The 19,201-nt window shown below is 38.6% G+C and overlaps 2 protein-coding genes across 4 annotated transcripts; both read left to right on the forward strand.

Moving 5' to 3' along the window:
* Positions 1–566: 566 nt before the first annotated feature.
* On the forward strand, positions 567–11,415 carry prkcda (protein kinase C, delta a). The gene is made up of 18 exons (XM_079460711.1): positions 567–920; positions 3,832–3,960; positions 4,116–4,315; positions 4,395–4,461; positions 5,272–5,428; positions 5,557–5,588; positions 6,116–6,201; positions 6,273–6,402; positions 6,532–6,632; positions 6,712–6,793; positions 6,862–6,992; positions 7,073–7,246; positions 9,110–9,201; positions 9,542–9,604; positions 9,699–9,837; positions 9,941–10,129; positions 10,215–10,343; positions 10,433–11,415. The coding sequence occupies exons 2-18, from the start codon at positions 3,852–3,854 to the stop codon at positions 10,589–10,591; spliced, it is 2,040 nt and encodes a 679-aa protein (XP_079316837.1). The 5' UTR covers positions 567–920; positions 3,832–3,851; the 3' UTR covers positions 10,592–11,415.
* A 1,251-nt stretch (positions 11,416–12,666) lies between these two features.
* ddi2 (DNA-damage inducible protein 2) lies at positions 12,667–18,942 on the forward strand. 3 transcript variants are annotated; one of them, XM_079459563.1, is made up of 10 exons: positions 12,667–13,071; positions 13,548–13,674; positions 13,760–14,008; positions 14,094–14,220; positions 14,309–14,436; positions 14,646–14,774; positions 14,881–14,984; positions 15,357–15,549; positions 16,046–16,097; positions 16,391–18,942. In XM_079459563.1, the coding sequence occupies exons 1-9, from the start codon at positions 12,934–12,936 to the stop codon at positions 16,054–16,056; spliced, it is 1,206 nt and encodes a 401-aa protein (XP_079315689.1). In that variant the 5' UTR covers positions 12,667–12,933; the 3' UTR covers positions 16,057–16,097; positions 16,391–18,942. The 3 variants fall into 3 exon arrangements, with proteins under 3 accessions (XP_079315689.1, XP_079315688.1, XP_079315687.1); XM_079459562.1 differs by lacking the exons at positions 16,046–16,097; positions 16,391–18,942 and having other exon boundaries at positions 12,675–13,071; positions 15,357–15,715; XM_079459561.1 differs by lacking the exons at positions 12,667–13,071; positions 13,548–13,674; positions 13,760–14,008 and having other exon boundaries at positions 14,107–14,220.
* The last annotated feature ends 259 nt before the right edge of the window (positions 18,943–19,201 follow it).

Consider the following 19,201-nt stretch of genomic DNA (forward strand, 5'->3'; position numbering starts at 1 on the left):
GTGGGCATGTGTGAGAGAGAGTGTGTGTGTGTGTGTGCGTGTGGCTCTCTAAACTACTTCTAGTGCGTTACAACTAATTTCCATATGCCTTATCTATAGATATACATATCTGTATTTTTTCACACGAACAGTCAGCAGTTATTTAATGGGGACAGTTATTACATACACCGTTAAACTGTGTAGGTTTGCCCTCTGACAGGCATCACATGAAGTCAAGGGGTAGCGAAACAACCCCCTCACAACCACCAGCCTGCACCAGATATCTGCACACACATTAAGTAGGCTCCGCAACATACTGTTGTTTCTCGCCTATTTTACATCTCACCCACTCACTTAAATCTAGGACATTCACTCCACAGCACTGCGGACCAAAAGCAGGACAAGACCACATACTCGCAGGAACACTCTACATTAGGGTCTATAGATCACGCCTCCTTAATATCCACAGTTGCATGCCCTCCAGTGTAGATAACATTCCATAACCACAATACTGAATCCAGACACAGGGTCTGTTTCTCATCTCAACACCTCTGAATAAACCATCTAAATCTTGGGCCACCCCCATCACTGTGTCTCTCTCCACATGTGTGTGACCAGCTGTGTTAATAACGCTGGCTTGACATCAATACAGGGGCATCTGAGAGAAGGCGCCCTTCACGCGTCCCAAACGCGCTAAAATAAAAGATCCGCAAATAAGCACACGTATCCTCTATTCAGCGAACTTGGATATTAGAGGTGCATCTTCGTGAGCGCGCAGCGCGCGTGAGGGAAGAGAGCTCATTCTAAGAAAGGAGAGCACCTGTGCGACGTCACTCCGCCCTACTTACTGGAAACTCCAAGAGCGCGGTGTACTTCCTCAAACTGCTCAATCACAGAAGAAATCAGGCGGCTCGGTAAAACTCAATTTCTTCGTAGGAGAGGTGAGTTTTTATCAAGCTTTTCTTCGGTATCTTTATCAATGGGGCGTTTTTGAGTGTTTTCTCGCTATCTTGCTTGCGGTTTTTGTTTGATGCGGAAAGATGTCTGTTGCTACGTTATTGGACCAGCCGCTCGACAGAATGCGGTGTTTTAGTGTGTATAGAGGGCTGGGAGTGTTTCGTTTAACGTTACCGCATGTTTGTTGAAAACGTTTTGGTAATGATATTTGAAGTTGGGGCGCTGTGCAAAGTTTCAGAATGACTTGCACACTGTCGAGAACTGCTTGTGTAGCCTAGTGCCTACTGGACCTTGACAAAGTAGTATTGACGTGTAGTTTGAAAAACCTTTTTTTCCTACCCTGAAAAAACTAAAATGGACAACTCTATTTACTCTATTTACAACTCTACCGTTGTTTAAATGGCAACCGATTATATATGTCGGATCCTGTTAGTTGCATGGATGTCCCAAAAGGCTGCACGCGAGGATAACTTTTCAATAACTATATAAAATAACTATTCAAAATGCTGTCTTTGTAGGCAGCCCATGGGTTTTTGAGTCAAGTTTGTTTTACGTTTAACTGAACTTTACAGTATTCGTAATCCTTAAATAACCTCAGCACTGTAATGACATTGAGCGGTTTAAAATACATATGACGCTGTTCCCTCTTATCGATATTATTGATCTAATATAGCCTACAATACAGACTGAGCGTGCTTCCAGTTTTGGAGAACACGTTTCGTTTACGACGGAAGGACAGAAAGGGTTTTGTTTCATTATTTCACCAATAGACTATCAATCATTACCCAACCATGTGGCTATGTGGTGCCATGTATGCAGTGAAGACATGCATCCTGTTCAACAGTTTACACCAAACAACTCTTACACGCTGTTAAGTGTGTCAATAGTTCCTTCCTGTCCTGCACACATTACATATTGTATGTGACAGAAATGAAACTAAGAACGCAGTCATAAATATGGATTTCATACACATGCTTCAAATTACACCAATATTAACTAAAGAAATATGAATGGCCTTGCTAGAAACTAAGCTTGCCAGGGGTTTGTTCTTGCAGTATAAGTATTTCATAGCCTAATGACATTTTGTTTTTGGTAAAAAAAAAGATTGCTCTTGTTGCTTACTCAAATCAGAAGAGTGCAGATCTCTGTGATATTTTGGTACTTAAGAAGATTGTGTGCCAGATGAATAGTCTGATTACATATAGGTGTAATGTTAAAAGTTGTTAATGATGGGGTGCAGGAGTGAACCATCCGCTCTTACCTTTAAACCCCTTAAAGTCATTGTTTTTTGGTGTCCGTATAATGTAAGTCGGTGAGGTCCAATGTTATTTGTTTACAAACATTCTTGACAATATTGTGTTCTGTGGAAGGAATAACGTCATACAGGTTTGCAATGACATGATGAGTATAAGTTAACAATGAAAGAATTACAATTTTCGGGTGAACTATAGCTTTTAAATGCAACATTTAATCTAGGCATAAGTACACGTCTCTGTTATATATGTACACTAAACTGAGAAATGTAGATGGTCTGTCTGCACCACACCTGCCTACTCAACACATCTCTCCCTTGTGTGTTTGTAAAATCATTTGGGTCAGAAAGGCTCTGGCATGTCATGGGCTGTTACAGAATCGACTTGTACTTTGCTGCAAGCTTATATTATTGACACAGTCTTCTAAACAACTGATTCGCTGGCTCTTGCACACTTGCACAGACTTAGGCACGTGTGGACAGATTTAGGTTTTTGAAATGTGGTGCGTGGCCTGTTTAAATGGTTCCAGTGCATGTTTTGGACATGTTTGAACAAGTAGAGTTCGAAATGTTTGTATGAGTGATCCTCTCATTTTTAGATACTTCGTAGTAATACAGTTTAAAGTCCTGTGTGGCCAATAAATATGAATAGATAATGGGAAATAAATAATGTATGAGTGTGTGTTTATTTTGACAGTTTACAATGCAGGCAGAGCATGAGTCATTGTTTGTTTTGTAGCAAGAGGGTGGGGCACTAATGTTATACAAGACTGATGAACTCGTATATTAGCATAACCTATAACCTCATATGGGTCATAGGAGATTCCCCATATTTTGCATTCTTCTTATTATAAAGCAATTAGATGAGTAATGATTGAAAAATGCACTTATTGAAAGATATTGTTCTATATCGTCACTGTCCGTCTAAAAACTCAGACGTTTCTTGCTGTTTTTCAGGAAATGGGAAAATGATTTAAACCTGTATACTTTTTATTGGTTAGATATTTGCAAAACCCGGTGACAAACAAGGGGTGACTAATAATAATTATTTATTATTAAAATAAAAATATGGTGATACAGGGTTTCAGAAGAACAGAAGCAATATGCAGTTAAATGGAATTACTTGTATTGACAGTATAGATAAAAAACAAATGTGGACACATCTGAAGGGGCAGCAGTTCACATTAATTTTGACATAAAGTGACCTGAACCAAGAGCACCTCAGAACATTAGCATAATCATTATTGTTGGCACAAAGTGCTCTGGCTTTCAACATAATATTAATATATTTTAATAGATTTAATATTACACCAATAAAAGACCCATTTACAACTAAAATGGACCAAAATAGTTCAAAAGCCAGAGACTGTGTGACTGCAAAGCGAACTGGTTTGTTGACACCCACTATAGTTCACTTTGTGATCCACATAAGTTAAGTTTAGTCCTGAATTCTTTTAAATGTGACCCAAAGGCTTTATGGACAATTCCTGAATTTTTACCAAAAACATAAGCATAAGAGACAAACCAGTACTATTATTATTATTTCTCAGTGCATTATGCAGTAGTGCTTACATTTTGCTTTGTTATTGAACCTATTGCATCACTGAAGCTAAAGATTTGTTTTTCTGTGTCTTTTTTTTTAGGTAGTGTATGAGGGGTTGCCATGGCCCCTTTCTTGAGAATTGTGTTTAAAGCCTATGATCTTGGGACATTTTCACAAATAGCTGAGTCACCTTTCTGCGCTGTAAAAATGAAGGAAGCTCTGAGCACCGGTAAGTGCGTATGAGTGTGGGTGAGAGTGTGTATGATGTGAGAGTTTCAAGTGCATGACTATGTTCATAAACAGCGTATATTACACTGCTGTCAGTTTTAGGATTAGATTAAGGTTATGCTTGCTGACTTCTACGTTTCGCTCTTTCCGTTGAAGAGCGAGGAAAAACGTTGATCCAGAAGAAGCCCACCATGTATCCTACCTGGCGATCGCCTTTTGATGCACATATTTATGAGGGACGTGTCATACAAGTGCTGCTCATGAGAACTGCAGAGGAACCTTTAGCTGAAGTCACAGTGGGTGTGTCCGTTTTGGCAGAGCGATGCAAAAAGGCTAACGGTTCTGCAGAATTTTGGGTATGTATACCGGAGTCCGTGTCAGTGTGTGTGGACTTTGCAGTTGTGCATGTGCATAAACCTCTCAATAAATTTTCAGGTTGATTTGCAGCCTTCTGGGAAGGTTATGATGTCTGTACAATTCTTTATGGAGGATACAGAATTGGGTAAGGAGCAACCACACATTCTCACTCTTTTTGAGCAGGGATTTCAAGTTATGTTCTCAGTCGTTCTAGAACCTACTATCCGTTTTTGGGACTGTTAACCCGCACATCATAGCAATAAGCTTTTTGTGCTCAGTGACTCTTTGCATTTACAATACAAATCTGCAACAAAACCTAAATTTACACTACGACCGGTTATCACCATAGGATAAGCTGCATTGTTTACATATTTACATATCTACTCCACATTTAAGACTAGCCTAAGGCTAGAAAAGTAGTTCAAACATTTGGTTTAATTGGTCGGACCAGTGCATATTGTCATCAAGGAATTTGTAAAGACCCAGCTCTTAAATTTACTTGGATCTGGTGTTATATCAGTTCAGTACATTTGCCCCCAGTTAATGGTTCAGTAATGACACCTCAATGGCATTTACCGCATTGACACCCCTATGATTTATGTACACTACCCATTTCAACTTCTGCTTGAGTCACACTCATACCCCTAAGCTATGGGAGGAGCCGTTCTTATCTGATCACGTGTTTGTTGTGAGTGGGTGTGTTTGAATACATTATATTTGGCCCCTTATAGACTTTTGTGCATTGGACTGTATTTCTGTGAACATGTCCGAGCAGCTATTTTCTGCATCACAGTGTTTTTTAATCTATTCTCTCCATTTGTCTTCATATTTGTTTTTCATAGGTCTTCACGGCAGATTTAGCATTTTTTAGTTATTATGCAGATGTGTTACACCTGAAGTGTTTTGCAAACAAAGCATGAAGTCAAGACTTTTTCTCTGTCTTTGTCACCATCAGAAAGTCGGCAGTCAATGGTGGTAGAAGAGGTACCGACTATTAATCGGCGTCGTGGAGCTATTAAACAAGCTAAGATTCACATAATCAAAAACCATGAGTTCATCGCAACCTTCTTCAGACAGCCCACCTTCTGCTCTGTCTGCCGAGAGTTCGTTTGGTCAGTCCTTAAAGACTTTGTTTACACTTCACATAATTCTGTTTTTTTTTCCAGATTTGATCTTAATGGCAGATCTTCCCAAACTATCATTTTCTATGTATTTTCTAAAATTGCCGTTTGCTCCACAGGGGTCTCAATAAGCAAGGTTACAAGTGTAGAGGTACGTATATTTTTGCCGTCTTCCTAAATATAGACATACACATGCATAATAACATATTTTGTTTCTAAAAATGTGAAATATATTAGGCATGTATCAGTATTAACAATATCGTGTTATCGCAATAGTAGAATTGTCTCAATATTGGTCACATGACTGTATGAAATGATATGTCTTCCGGGCCTAACATAGAGAATGCTAGAAAAATGTTAGATTTGACCTTTGTCAAGGTCTATCTGGTGCAATTATTATCTCGTACTATAACTCAACTTATGATAAGAGGATAAAGAAAAGAGGATGCTTATGGGACGTTTCCAGGTCATCATTTGTCGTTTAATGTTGCAATAAATATCGTACCTAGGACTTTAAACAGCTGTTTTATCGGACAGTGAGAATTTTATATTGTTGAATCCCTAAAATATATGAATGGGTTTCACATTCAAAAGGCTTTTCAGAGGTTAAATGCTGTTTCTAAAACAATTTAATGGTGTAAATATACAAAGCTCAATAATATATTTTTTCTCTCCCAGAATGCAATGCAGCGATTCACAAGAAGTGCATTGATAAAATTATGGGAAGGTGCACAGGCTCAGCAGCGAATAGTCGAGAAACTGTGGTATGTACTACATGATGTGTACGAGTGTTTTATGTTAATACAAATAATTTAAAGTCTGTCTGTGTACACAGTTTCAGAAAGAGCGGTTTAAGATTGACATGCCACATCGGTTTAAGACTTACAATTACATGAGTCCCACCTTTTGTGACCATTGTGGGAGTTTGCTGTGGGGTCTTGTCAAACAGGGCCTCAAATGTGAAGGTAAGTAAATCCAACACAGACAAAATGTACAGACTGTATGCTTTTATACAGAGTGCTTGGATTAATGAAGTGTTTATTTTGGTCCCTGGTTGTATACTTTGCATTATATAATTGTCTTCTCTCTCTCAGACTGTTCCATGAATGTCCATCATAAGTGTCAAATTAAAGTGGCCAACCTGTGTGGCATCAACCAGAAACTATTGGCAGAGGCTCTAAATCAAGTCAGTCAGGTGTGTAGACATGCATGTTTTCTGGTATCGTGTAATATATGCACGTAACGACATTAAACATGAATGTGTGTTGCCATAGAAATCCACTAAGCGTCCTGAATCCAACAGCCAGGATGGAGTGTACCAGGATTTTAACAAAAGCCCAGGGCCAGATGTCAATGGTGAGTGCATTTGACATCAGTGGTGATTGCTAATGTGACTGTAATTTGACAGTAATGTTATGTTGTAGATGGGGCTCCGTATGGGCTTCTGTGGGAGGGATCGAGTCCTCGCCCACCGTCTGGAATCACCCACCAAACACGTATCACTGCTGATCATTTCATTTTTCATAAAGTATTGGGCAAGGGAAGCTTTGGCAAGGTAACGCATTCATAAGCATAATGAGACTTACTAAGGATCATCCCAAAAAAATGTATGCATTTAAACATTTTTTCCGTTAGGTGTTTTTAGCTGAGTTTAAGGGCTCTAGTGAATGGTTTGCAGTAAAGGCATTGAAGAAAGACGTGGTGTTGATTGACGACGATGTTGAGTGCACCATGATAGAAAAACGTGTGCTTGCTCTCGCCTGGGACAATCCGTTCCTTACACATCTCTACTCCACATTTCAGACCAAGGTACAACGTGCACACATTTGAGCACACACAGTGCTCACACAGATAGTCTTGACGTCTCAGAATATGGAAATGCACATGGACCAACACAGTCCTGAGGACAGTTTCTCCATTAGCCCATCTTTGATGTTCTGTTGTGCGCTTCGAGAGTTCAGATGAAGACGTCATAACAAATCTTCCAGTTTTCTAAATTTCTCCTACCATTTTGCTTATGCTTGCTTCATTCAATGTACCTTGATATACCTGAAACTATCTACACAGTCTGAATAAATGTGTAAAATATGCTTTCAAAATAACCATCAGTCTTAATACTACTTGGTTTAAAAAACAAATTGGATTTGTTAATCAAAAGCCTTAAAAATGTGGTTTGGATTTAGTTTTAATGCAATGAAAAATGGCACCAAAATGACATTAGTTTTATTCTTAACAAATGCAACCAAAGGAAGGCTAAATAACACATCCCCAGCCACCACACCCTTTTATTAACCAGGGCCCTCATGTATCACCGCTGCGTATGCACAAAAATTTTGCGTATGGCAGCTGTCACGCTCATGGTCGGATGTACTAACAGTGAAATTAACTTGTGAATGTGTGTTCCTCCACGCCAACTTAATGTCTGGCGTACCTACATTGCCTGTGTTTTTGTCCATTGGCGACTCTTCGAGGCAATGAAGTGAAGTTACAAACATTAGACTACGGATTGTTAGAAACATTGTGAGAAACATTACTAATTGCTTAATAATTGACATGCTATTGTCACACAAGCCTCATGGAAATATAATATCAGTCAAGTAAGAATAAAAAACATTTATGAAAAAATATTTTAGTGAGATCAATGATGCGCACTTGATTCGATATTATGGTGGGAACTGCTGCATGGATTTGGTTGTCGGAACGGTCCCTTTGTTTTTTACAACCGCATCTGCATAGTTTGATGTTGTGTGAAGGCATCTTTACAACATTATGAGAAATATATCTGAGAAAATGTATTTGAAGGATAGGCTACTAATTAAGGAATAAAGTGGCACGTTTCCTTTTTTAAATACTCTTATTAGATGTCACGCCAATCGAGTCCAACAATTCTATTTACACTGCAATAAATATACAGTATCTGTTTCCACTAAAAAAGCTAAACGTTATTCACCTTATCAGCAAAACTGCATAATTCAATTTGATTCATATTTTTATAACAAATGGGACACTATTTGCTCAGTAGAAAAGAATAAGATCAACATTCTTATTAGATGGTACTCTAATGTATCGGTATTATATATATATTTTTTTTTACATTTTTGTTTTATGAATATGTTGATATATTTATACTAAAACATAACAATGACACTGGATGATTTTTAGCAATATAATATATTTAGCTTATGGCATGAATGCCATTTTTAATTTGTATCCCGTATTTTCTTAATGTCTTGTACCTTTGACGGTGTTACACATGTTGTCACATGGGTGGGAATAGGCATGGAAATGATATGGAGATGAGGTTATGCATAGTAAAACTAGGTGTTGTAAACTTCATATATGCTGATTTTGGGGAGAAGACGGGGTGGAGATGTACATACGCACAATCTTCCACTGACTGGGATTTATAAAGGGATTTTTGAGCAGGTTCTGGCATAGGTACGCCAGCTATTGTGCGTAGGTACACTTTTAGTATGAAATCTACGGAGAGTTTGATACAATGGGCCCCTGGTGTCTTAATACAGACCACTTGGTACAAAGTAATTAATGGTTGGTGTCGCACACATTTATCATTTGATTTGCTATAAACTATATTGGCTTTGTCATTGTTAGCATTTACGTTTTAAACGTTATTCACTAAATGTTTATCTTATGTTTATGGATGTTTAACAGGAGCACTTGTTCTTTGTGATGGAGTATCTGAATGGTGGAGACCTGATGTTCCATATACAGGAAAAAGGCCGTTTTGACCTGCTCAGAACAACGTATGTCACTCCTGCAAAAACAAACTGTTAATATACAAACTACCAGTTAAAAGTTTGACAAAACGTACTCTATAGTTTACTTATTCTAAAAGGTACGAAACATTTAACTTATCTAAACTAGCACAATTGTTACTGTGGGAACTATATGTCAAATAAAAGCATCTAAAATAACTCAAAACTATGTATATTTTATAATCTTCACAGTTGCCACCTTTTGACAAGAATCTGCAACATTGTTCTCTTTAAATACAGTATATATAGCTGAATTCATAGTCTTATGTATGTATGTACACATGAACATATGTACTAAATTGTGTTAAATGTTCTTCTCTCTTATCAGGTTCTATGCAGCTGAAATAGTGTGTGGCCTGCAGTTCCTCCATTCCAAAGGCATAATTTATAGGTGTTTGGGTTATTTCTATTTCCTCTGTCTTTTTTTAAAGAATTAATATGCCATTTTTCTGATGTATTACATTATGGCTCTGTCATCTTGTCAGGGATTTGAAGCTGGATAATGTGATGTTAGATGGCAACGGACACATAAAAATAGCTGATTTTGGCATGTGCAAGGAGAATATCTTCGGGGACAATCAGGCAACAACGTTCTGTGGAACTCCAGATTATATTGCTCCTGAGGTATAAAATCTGATATTGGTTCACTCTCTGACCAACAGTACACAACAGTCTCATTTGACAGTTATTAACACTTGAACATTTGATGTTTTGTGGGAAATCATAGATTCTGCTGGGTCAGAAGTACACGTTCTCCGTAGACTGGTGGTCCTTTGGCGTTCTGGTGTATGAGATGCTTATTGGCCAATCTCCATTCCACGGCGATGATGAGGACGAGCTGTTTGAATCGATCCGAGTGGATACACCTAATTTTCCACACTGGATCACAGCGGATACAAGAGACATGCTGAAAAGGGTAAACACACAGTCACATGTATTTGATGATTTCTTATTAAAATGTTTTCTTTACTCCTTTCTTTCTTGCTTGTGTTTATGTACAGTTCCTCGAGCGTGACCCATCACGCCGATTAGGGATTGTGGGTGATGTACGAGCCCACTTGTTCTTTGCGACTGTCAATTGGTCTGCACTAGAAAGGAGAGAAATTGACCCACCCTTCAAACCAAAAGTGGTGTGTTCTTTCGTTTCCTTTCCATCTCGTTCTTCTTGAGCCTTTTGTGTTTTTCTTTGTTTGCTAATTTTCACCTGATCAAATTGCAGAAATCTCCAAATGACTGCAGTAACTTCGACCGTGAATTTTTAAGTGAGAAACCCCGTCTCTCACACTGCGAGAAAGGTCTGATCGATTCCATGGACCAGGGCGCTTTTGCTGGCTTTTCATTCATAAATCCAAGAATGGAGCATCTTCTGAAAAAGTGAAAATGTAAAAATGTTTTCAAGATAAGATCTAGTATGATCCTGTCATTGTAGTATTCAGTCACATTATTGTTGTTATACCCAAACCAACAAGGAGCACTCCTGCAAATCTTCCTAAAGGTAATACTTTAAAGACATAAAAGCTGCCCAGTCATCTGTTAATGGGGCCTGTTAAAACCATACAAATTGCAAGCCAGTATGGTCTCCTTAGATTGTGTCAGTGAGATTGCACTTCTGTTGGATTTTAGGGTGCCCCATCTTGGTGCAATTTTGAACCTGTCCTTGCAAAGTTAGGATGTCCAAACATAGCTTAAGTTGGGTGTAGTACAAACTTTAGTACAACTAGAAATGCATGAACAGTGCTGTATGTTCATTCTGGGGGAAATGTTGTTCAAAGAAGTGTAAAATAAAAGAAAACAAATAAGGTCAGATTATATACAAGTATTGTTAAAATCAACATATGCATGCTACAATTATGGTTTGTTTGTTCAGTGTATGTTTCTGCTATGATGTATGTCTATTCCAGGTGTTTGTGTGTGTGCGTGTGTGTGTACATGATGACATTTGTGCAACAAGAATTTATATTGCAGTAGTATTATAATCAATATATTGTATTTTAAGTGGTATGACAAAGGTCTGTGGCACATATGTAATGGTATCGTAGCAATAGGGTGTCATGTGTTTGATGTTTTAGTATGTATATTGCTGTTAAGATTTTTTAAATAAAATTTACTTTTAAATAAAGCACATGATGAAATACCATACATGACTGCTTGAGAATGATAAAATTCACAGGGTCTAATAAACATGGTCATAGTGAAAAGACTGAAATGGACTATAATATATATTTCTACACAAAAATTAGATTTTACTTGCAACTTTACAGTAATGTGGTCTAGCTAGAACAAAGATGTTATACTATTCTCAGCTGAACAAACATAAGTGCATAATGCCACCCATGATGAAAGAGCAAAGATAAATGACTATGTTTCCATAGATATGTCACAGCACGGGTTCTTAACCTATTTGATCCGAAGCCGGTACTTACACCGCATGCGTCTTTCCAAATGTTCTCCCAAAACAACGCGAATGGTCATGTGACTTTTTTATACGCCACGTGACTTGGAAATACGACAAAAGATGTTTCCATTGCAATTTTGCGAAATATGCTTTTATCGTATTGCCTGAAAAAACACCTCTTGCGAGCGAGAGAACTGTCATGGGAGTGTTCGCGATATTGACGTGTTTCCATTGGGCGTATTTTCAATCGAGTAAATGAAACCTGGCTATTGTTAGTGAAATATCTGTTTATCTTTGAAACGTGATACATGTGTTTAGATTGTCTGATGTGTGAAGTGAACAGTCCTAACCTATAAACCAGGCGTTAAAACTATATTCCCTTAAACTTATCTGTGAAATGCATAAATGTAAAGTAAAAGTAGCTTTTGAAAAATGTCAGTCATCATGGGCCTGAGGGAGGTGAGGATAGATGTAATATATTTTGTCACAGACCACATTAGTTTTAGCGATTTATTACTACTTTTATACACTAATAAGAAAACACAGAGTTGGTTGGTCCTTTATTTTATTTACCATAACTGTCGTCATTCATTTCTTTATAAAAGCAGAATACTGAAAAGCGTGAAATGTGCCACTTTATGTTGTAACATTGCGCCCTCTACTGTTTGAACCTGCTGAAACACGGTCTGGAAAAACCAACCTGTTCATTCATTGACCATATGCATACATATGTTATTGAAAATGCATTTTGATAGAGAAATCCCGTTACAATTATTTTTTATCAGTCTATGTTGATACGTTTCTCAAAGAAGAAGAATTATAGCAAAACTTACATAATTAAAAAATATTTTTATTATTTAAAAAGTGTGTAATATGAAAATTATGATCTCAGAGCCCCTGTAGCCAATTTGTGTTATATGCTCACAAACTTTCACATTATTATTACTATTTGCAATACTTTTTGGATATATTGCATCAAAATTCATTGCTTTTTATGTAGTATACTAATGACAATCCGTTGACTTGTTACCATAGGAATAAGAGGATTTTGACTTCCTGTTGTAGTAACGCACGACACACGTAATCGCTTTACGGCAGTGGCGAGAGCGCTTTGGAAAGGAAGTGAACGAGAAGGGAATTTCCTAACTAGTGAATCGAGGTTGTTTATTGCGCTGTTTCTCCATGTGTTTCACTTTTTTGTAAACAAAATTTTACATGCAGTTTTAACAGGACAAACCTGGGCATATTTTAAAATAAAACATCGGTGTAGAGGCTGTTTGTGACAACGAGAGAACCATCAACCAGGTTCCAGTGATCCGAGCGCAATGCTGCTCACCGTGTTTTGTGCACCGAGGGACCGCTCGGAAACCACTTTTGCCCTGGACGTGTCCCCAGAGCTTGAACTCAGGGATTTTGTGGCTCTTTGCGAACTAGAATCAGGAATACCTGCAGGGGAGATTCAGGTAAACATCTTCCAAGTCTTGCAACACTAAATTAGCCACTATGCTAAGCGACCTGACTAAACAAGTCATTTCCAAACAAGCTGGCAGATTCGTGCTATTAATAGCATGCTGAGCCCATGTCAACACCCCTATAAAACGCCAAACCTGTAAAGATTAACAGATCGTGGCTTCTCTAATGTCGAGAAATGTCAAGCCAAACTATTCCAATTAAACGTGGTTTGTTTACTGAGCCTTAATAATGTTGGAAAACAGCAATGCAAACAGTGTATGTACAGGAAAGAAGCCTCCTTACAAAACATAACGTGATTGCTTCTTGTCTAAATATGTCAATGAAACCCGTTTAGAATTGAAAGAGAAACTATTTGCTTGGATGGCCTGTTATTTCGTGCTTTAAGTTAAACTAAAAGCAATTTACTAAACAAACAAATATCCAAACTTTAAGTGAATTGAGTCCTTTTCTGTAACACTCCTAACAGATATTATATGCAGAGGAGCCATTACAAGATCTCACACGTGCCCTTGGAAGTTATGGCTTGAAAGATGGAGATGTGGTGGTGTTAAGACAGGCCGAGAGGGCACGAGCGCCACAGCCAACGATTCCAGGTAAACCAGTATAATTGGTTCTGTCTTAGCCATAGCTTAATTAAACTGCCAACCTATCATGCCATTAACAGCAATGGTCTCTTAGGTCTGCCTCGCATCGATTTTAGTTCCATCGCCATTCCTGGGAGCTCATCAGGCCAAAATAGACCGCAACAAGCCCAGCGTCCCAGTGCCACCCAATCACAGCAGCCCCAAGCAACCTCAGCCTCTTCTTCTCAGGGACTGGACAACCCGGCCTTGCTACGCGATATGCTACTGGCAAATCCACATGAGTTGTCGTTGCTGAAGGAACGAAACCCTGCTCTTGCTGAGGCTCTTCTGAGTGGAGACCTTGGTAAATGTGGTAGACAATTGGCTAGAACAACCTGAACATGTCGGTATCTCCTAAACAGAAAATAACTGTGGATCATTTTTTTCAGAACGCTTTACTAAAGTGCTATTAGAGCAGCAACAAGATCGGGCACGGAGAGAGCAGGAGAGAATCAGACTGCTGACTGCAGATCCGTTTGACCTGGAGGCTCAGGCCAAAATTGAGGAGGAAATAAGGTAATAAATAGTTGGGGTATATTAAATGAAATGGATAATATCGAGAATATATGGCAAACATAAAATATATAAATGTTTTTAATTGCAGACAGCACAATATTGAGGAGAATATGACCATTGCAATGGAAGAAGCACCTGAGAGTTTTGGTCAGGTGGTCATGCTGTACATCAACTGCATAGTCAATGGACACCCAGTAAAGGCCTTTGTTGATTCAGGTATCTGACAATGTTTTGCAATTTGTATGCACACTGATTTTTTGGGACTTATCTTTTTGTTTAATGTAATTTTTAAAGTTTTACGTTAAGCGCCATGCCTTAAGCACCAAGATTGTTATATACAATTACCAACTTTTGCCATATATTAACCAAAAATACAGACTGTCTTTGTATAACTTTACGATTTGACCATTTATATATATTTTTAGGAGCTCAGATGACCATTATGAGCCAAGCATGTGCAGAACGTTGCAATATCATGCGTCTGGTAGACAGACGCTGGGCTGGCATTGCCAAAGGCGTGGGCACACAGAAAATAATTGGCAGAGTACATTTAGGTAAGACATTTAACTAAGCCTGCTGCTTTTATATTGCTTTCAATGCATAGTCATATATGCTAGTCAAATGCATGAATCAGTAAATATGTATATCTTTATTGTACAGCCCAGGTGCAGATTGAAGGAGATTTCCTTCCTTGCTCTTTCTCCATTTTGGAAGATCAACCTATGGACATGCTGCTAGGACTTGACATGCTGAAGAGACACCAGGTCAGTTTGGAAACTGACTACTAGCCAATCAATATGTTTTTTGTAATAAAATTGGTATAACTTGGCCATAAATGCTTCTATAATGGAATTAAATGAATGAAAATATATTGGATGTGTACTTGCTTCACATTAACAAGTCAACTAGATCATTAGCACATGAAGTTCATTTTCTGCAAGCTATTGTCAGTTGTGTGCACAATAATGTATTCTAAATATGTTGCTAGGTTATTGTTTCTAAAAACAAAAATATTTAATATTTTCGTGGCTGTTTTAGTGGTTCTTTCTCCATTCAGTGCTGAAAATCGGAGCTACCGTGCCTTCTCCATTCTGCTGGCTGTCGTTCATCTCATAGCTTGTTTGTGCCTTATTTAGTGTTCTATCGATCTAAAGAAAAATGTCCTCCTGATTGGGACGACGGGTACAGAGACACGTTTTCTGCCTGAAGCAGAGCTGCCCGACTGTGCCCGGCTTGCATATGGGCCAGACGGACGAGATGAAGCCAGACCTGAGGAGATTGCAGACAGAGAGCTCGCAGAAGCAATACAAAGATCTGTGCAAGACAGCGGTATGATGCATGATGTGCAGACAGATTGGAATAGACAATGAATGAATCATAGTATATTGTATAAAATGTCTTTGTTTGAAATTGGAATAATGTAACATTTAACAATTTGGGAAGGAAATATGCTTGCATTTCTATAGTTTGTTTATTTTGGTTGCAGTGCAGGATACTCACCTAGTTCACAAGGTGGTGTATATTGTCTAAATAATACTAATAATACAATCTAAGAAAATACTGGTAGTCATGGTTTCACTAGTCCTGAAGATATTCTTATATCAGTTTAAAAACTTTGGGGTTTTATACTCTTGACTTTTGCGTTATTTGTAGCAGTATGTTAATATCTGCAAAACTGAAATTTTACATAGGCCACCTTGTGTAGCAGATGTGATTGACGGATGCATGCGTCCTGTCTCTCTCACTTTCTCTGGATGCATTTTTGCTAACTTTTCTGCCTTTTATTGCATGATGTGTGTGGTGTTTGTGTGCTAACCATGAGCAGGACAGCACTGATGTCATATGGACAGACAGCTGGAGAGGGCTCTACCCACCAGGTACTGCAGACACATGGACACAATGGATGTTTAATTATCGCAATACCATATTTGAACCAGAACTATAAAAAGCAAACATGATTCATTGGTACGCACTGGAAGGGCATCCATTTTGTGAGTAAGAAAAAAAAGAGGGACAAAACTATAATTTAAGTTGGTTCTGTCTGATTATGGTGCTAAATATTGTGCATGGTTCGGAAAGTTTGCTGAGTCTGCATGGGTTTATTTCACATCAAATTTTGTGTTTTTAATGTACATTTTAAATGTAATCACAGTTGCTTTGTTTCTCATAGATATTGAAGACGGAAAAACTACCTCACCACAATCCCTGCCATTTAAACAACCCCTCAACACACCTGCAAGTTCTACAGCTTCGAGTCACCCCTATAGTCTTACCCTAGACCGTTCAAAGTCGGCCCCAGCCTCTGTTAACCAGGGAGCGTCCCCAATCAATATTCCCAGACTTGAATCAATTGAATCTTCTCTTCAGCCCTTGAAAGTTGGTGAACCCTCTTCAGATCCCAATGATGACACCTTCAGACCTCAGTCCCAGGGACTAGCTGATTCCACATCATCTTGCTTCAAGACAGATGCAGATGCCCCCCCTCTTCCCTCTCAGGAAACATTTACCAGTACTGTGTCGGAGAACAACGAAGCAACAGGCAGTGTTATTTTAGGAGATTCTATAGATTTGGGGAAGAATAGTACTTCTGTATTAGCAGAATCTCTTAATCTTTTTAACCCAAGCTCACAGACACAGGATCAGGAAGTGGACATGGACGTTTCCTCAAATGCAGAATCTCAAATCAAATTAGAAACTGCCCATGACTTCTCTCATCGGCTTCAGAGAGAGCAAGACATGGAAGATGTTTCAGGGGCTCGACCACAACTCATGTCTGTTCCTGATATGAATCATCAACGCTGTCATGCTAAGCTAGCAACTTCTTCTGAGCACGCTCCTGTCCATTCAGACTCTGAAAAGAGTGCGGAGGGTGGTCTAGTCCTGGAAATAGACCAGCGGGAGGTAGATAACATCCCATCCCTGGCTCAGGCTCTTAAGGAGCTCCATAATCTTTTGATGTCCAACAGTTGTCCTCAAGTTTGTGGAACTCCAACACCTAGACAGTATGCTGATGGGGTTGCACAGGATCCTGCTGCAAGAATCTCAGTCATACTTGACCCAACTAGAGACTCGACATCTATTACTGCCACAACAGATGACATGGAGGATGGTGTTGCCAAAGTCGACTTGACTTCTCAATCAGTGGGGGATATTCTGGATTTACCAACGTCAAGCAATCCAAGCCACCAAACTACAAGACTTGTTGATACTGTTGGTGAACAAAAGATGCAGTGCCCATGTATCCCTGAAGAAAATCAGGATCTCACTAATAAGGAAGATTTTGGCTTACTGCCTTTCAAGGAAGATCACAACGTTAGACAGTTCCATAAAGGTCAGCAAAAGCAGAACATTGCAGATGAAAACACCTCAGGCATTGACACCTTCAACTCAGCTGACCTGTCTCCGCAGCCCCCCCTACCTGTAGCATCTGGCTCATCAATCGATTTCAGCCTTGAGCCTGTTACATCACCTCATCCTCAAACACAAGCCCCTGACATGGATTCTTTCCTTGGAGACTCCTTCCAGCCTGGACCACAGCCCTCAATGGGACAGTTTCCCCTAGAGCACATTCAGAGGATCCAGGCATCGGGATTCTCGGTCAACGAGGCTGCTGAGGCACTGGAACAGGCTCAAGGCAGCGTGGAGCTTGCCTTACTGATGCTGCTTGCAAGAAAGATCACTGTGCCCACCTAGACTCACAATCAACTCGTGGTGGCATCAGTTTACATAGGAGCCTTTTTCATCACGTGGTTTCCTTTAGTGGTCATGGTCGTTTTGTACTTGATGGTCTTATTGTGGCACTTTACCAACAACATGCATCGATGTTTCGAGAAGCTGGCCATATTTCCCTTTTAATGGAACGCTGTCTTTTTTAAGAGGTTTGCATGTTGACTCAATAGTTCCTAATTGATTGTTGGTTTTATTGATTTGAATTGAATCAATGTGATACACTGTCAGACATTTGACAAGAATAGAAATGGTTTACTTCAACCTCATTCATACAACAACTGCATGGTTTTTAGATCTGACCTTGAATGGGAAAATCTAGTGATCAAGATATGAGCTGTTGGTAAACTGCTTGAACATCCATTACAGAGATAATTGGCAATAATCGGAGGTCATTTTCTCTTGAATTATTATTTTATTTGATAGTTGCCAATCCTGTATAACTTGACATGTTTTCAATAGGTTGCCTTTGAAATATTATTAAAGTGTAGACTTTACCTTAACCTTTGTATGTGTTCGTAATCCATCTTTGACAAATAGTTGTGATTTGTGTAATGACATATGAGACCAGCTGAGAGTGAAGGTATGAGAACACTTTGGATCCCTTATATCATCTCTTGTGTATCTTTTAATCAGATTCATGATTTTGTGGTGGTATTTTATATTGTGTTTTTGAGTGAAATATAAGAGAAGTTGCTGCTGACAAGCAGTCTATGGAAAGATTTATTTGTTTATCTGCCCTCAGAGCAGCTACCACTACATTTTGTTGGGTTGTCTGTTATCTCTTATTTGTTGTCCCTTGTCTAGACTGTTTTGATTTTAGGAAAACCCTGACATGCCCTTTCCAGCAGTCTGTACTCTTTTGTCATGTCTACATATTGTCATTTTTTACTGTAATCTCTGGGTCATATATCAACTTAGTTCAATCTATTTGAAAACTATTACATCTTGTACACAGTTTAAAAACCAAATAAAATAAACAAGTGATTCTTTATATTTCAAATGTGCAAGTGTTTGTTTGTGGCTTTCCTAAAGTATTTAACTTTTAACAAAATGTTATATTTTACCCAATCAACGAAAATGTGCATTTGTGCTACAAACATTTGTTGTATAAATGATAGTACATTATATAAAAAAATCTAATGTAGCTATGGGGTAAAATAGAATCCGGACATGTTATTTGTTTTAGATTCACTATGATCTTTACCGCTATATGACATGTCCAATCAGATTGGAGTTGTTAAGTGAAATTGGT

Source organism: Barbatula barbatula, assembly GCF_947034865.1.
Source record: "Barbatula barbatula genome assembly, chromosome: 7".
NCBI lineage: Eukaryota > Metazoa > Chordata > Actinopteri > Cypriniformes > Nemacheilidae > Barbatula > Barbatula barbatula.

What these genes read in the sequence shown, in the direction of transcription:
- prkcda (XM_079460711.1), top strand. Translation starts at nt 3,852, where the DNA reads ATGGCCCCTTTCTTGAGAATTGTGTTTAAAGCCTATGATCTTGGGACA. An exon ending in ACAGGGCCTCAAATGTGAAG is followed by an intron (nt 6,403 to 6,531) that starts GTAAGTAAATCC and finishes TCTCTCTCTCAG; the next exon opens with ACTGTTCCATGAATGTCCAT. An exon ending in CTCTAAATCAAGTCAGTCAG is followed by an intron (nt 6,633 to 6,711) that starts GTGTGTAGACAT and finishes GTGTTGCCATAG; the next exon opens with AAATCCACTAAGCGTCCTGA.
- ddi2 (XM_079459561.1), top strand. Translation starts at nt 15,460, where the DNA reads ATGGGCCAGACGGACGAGATGAAGCCAGACCTGAGGAGATTGCAGACA. An exon ending in AAGATCTGTGCAAGACAGCG is followed by an intron (nt 15,550 to 16,045) that starts GTATGATGCATG and finishes AACCATGAGCAG; the next exon opens with GACAGCACTGATGTCATATG. An exon ending in GAGAGGGCTCTACCCACCAG is followed by an intron (nt 16,098 to 16,390) that starts GTACTGCAGACA and finishes TGTTTCTCATAG; the next exon opens with ATATTGAAGACGGAAAAACT.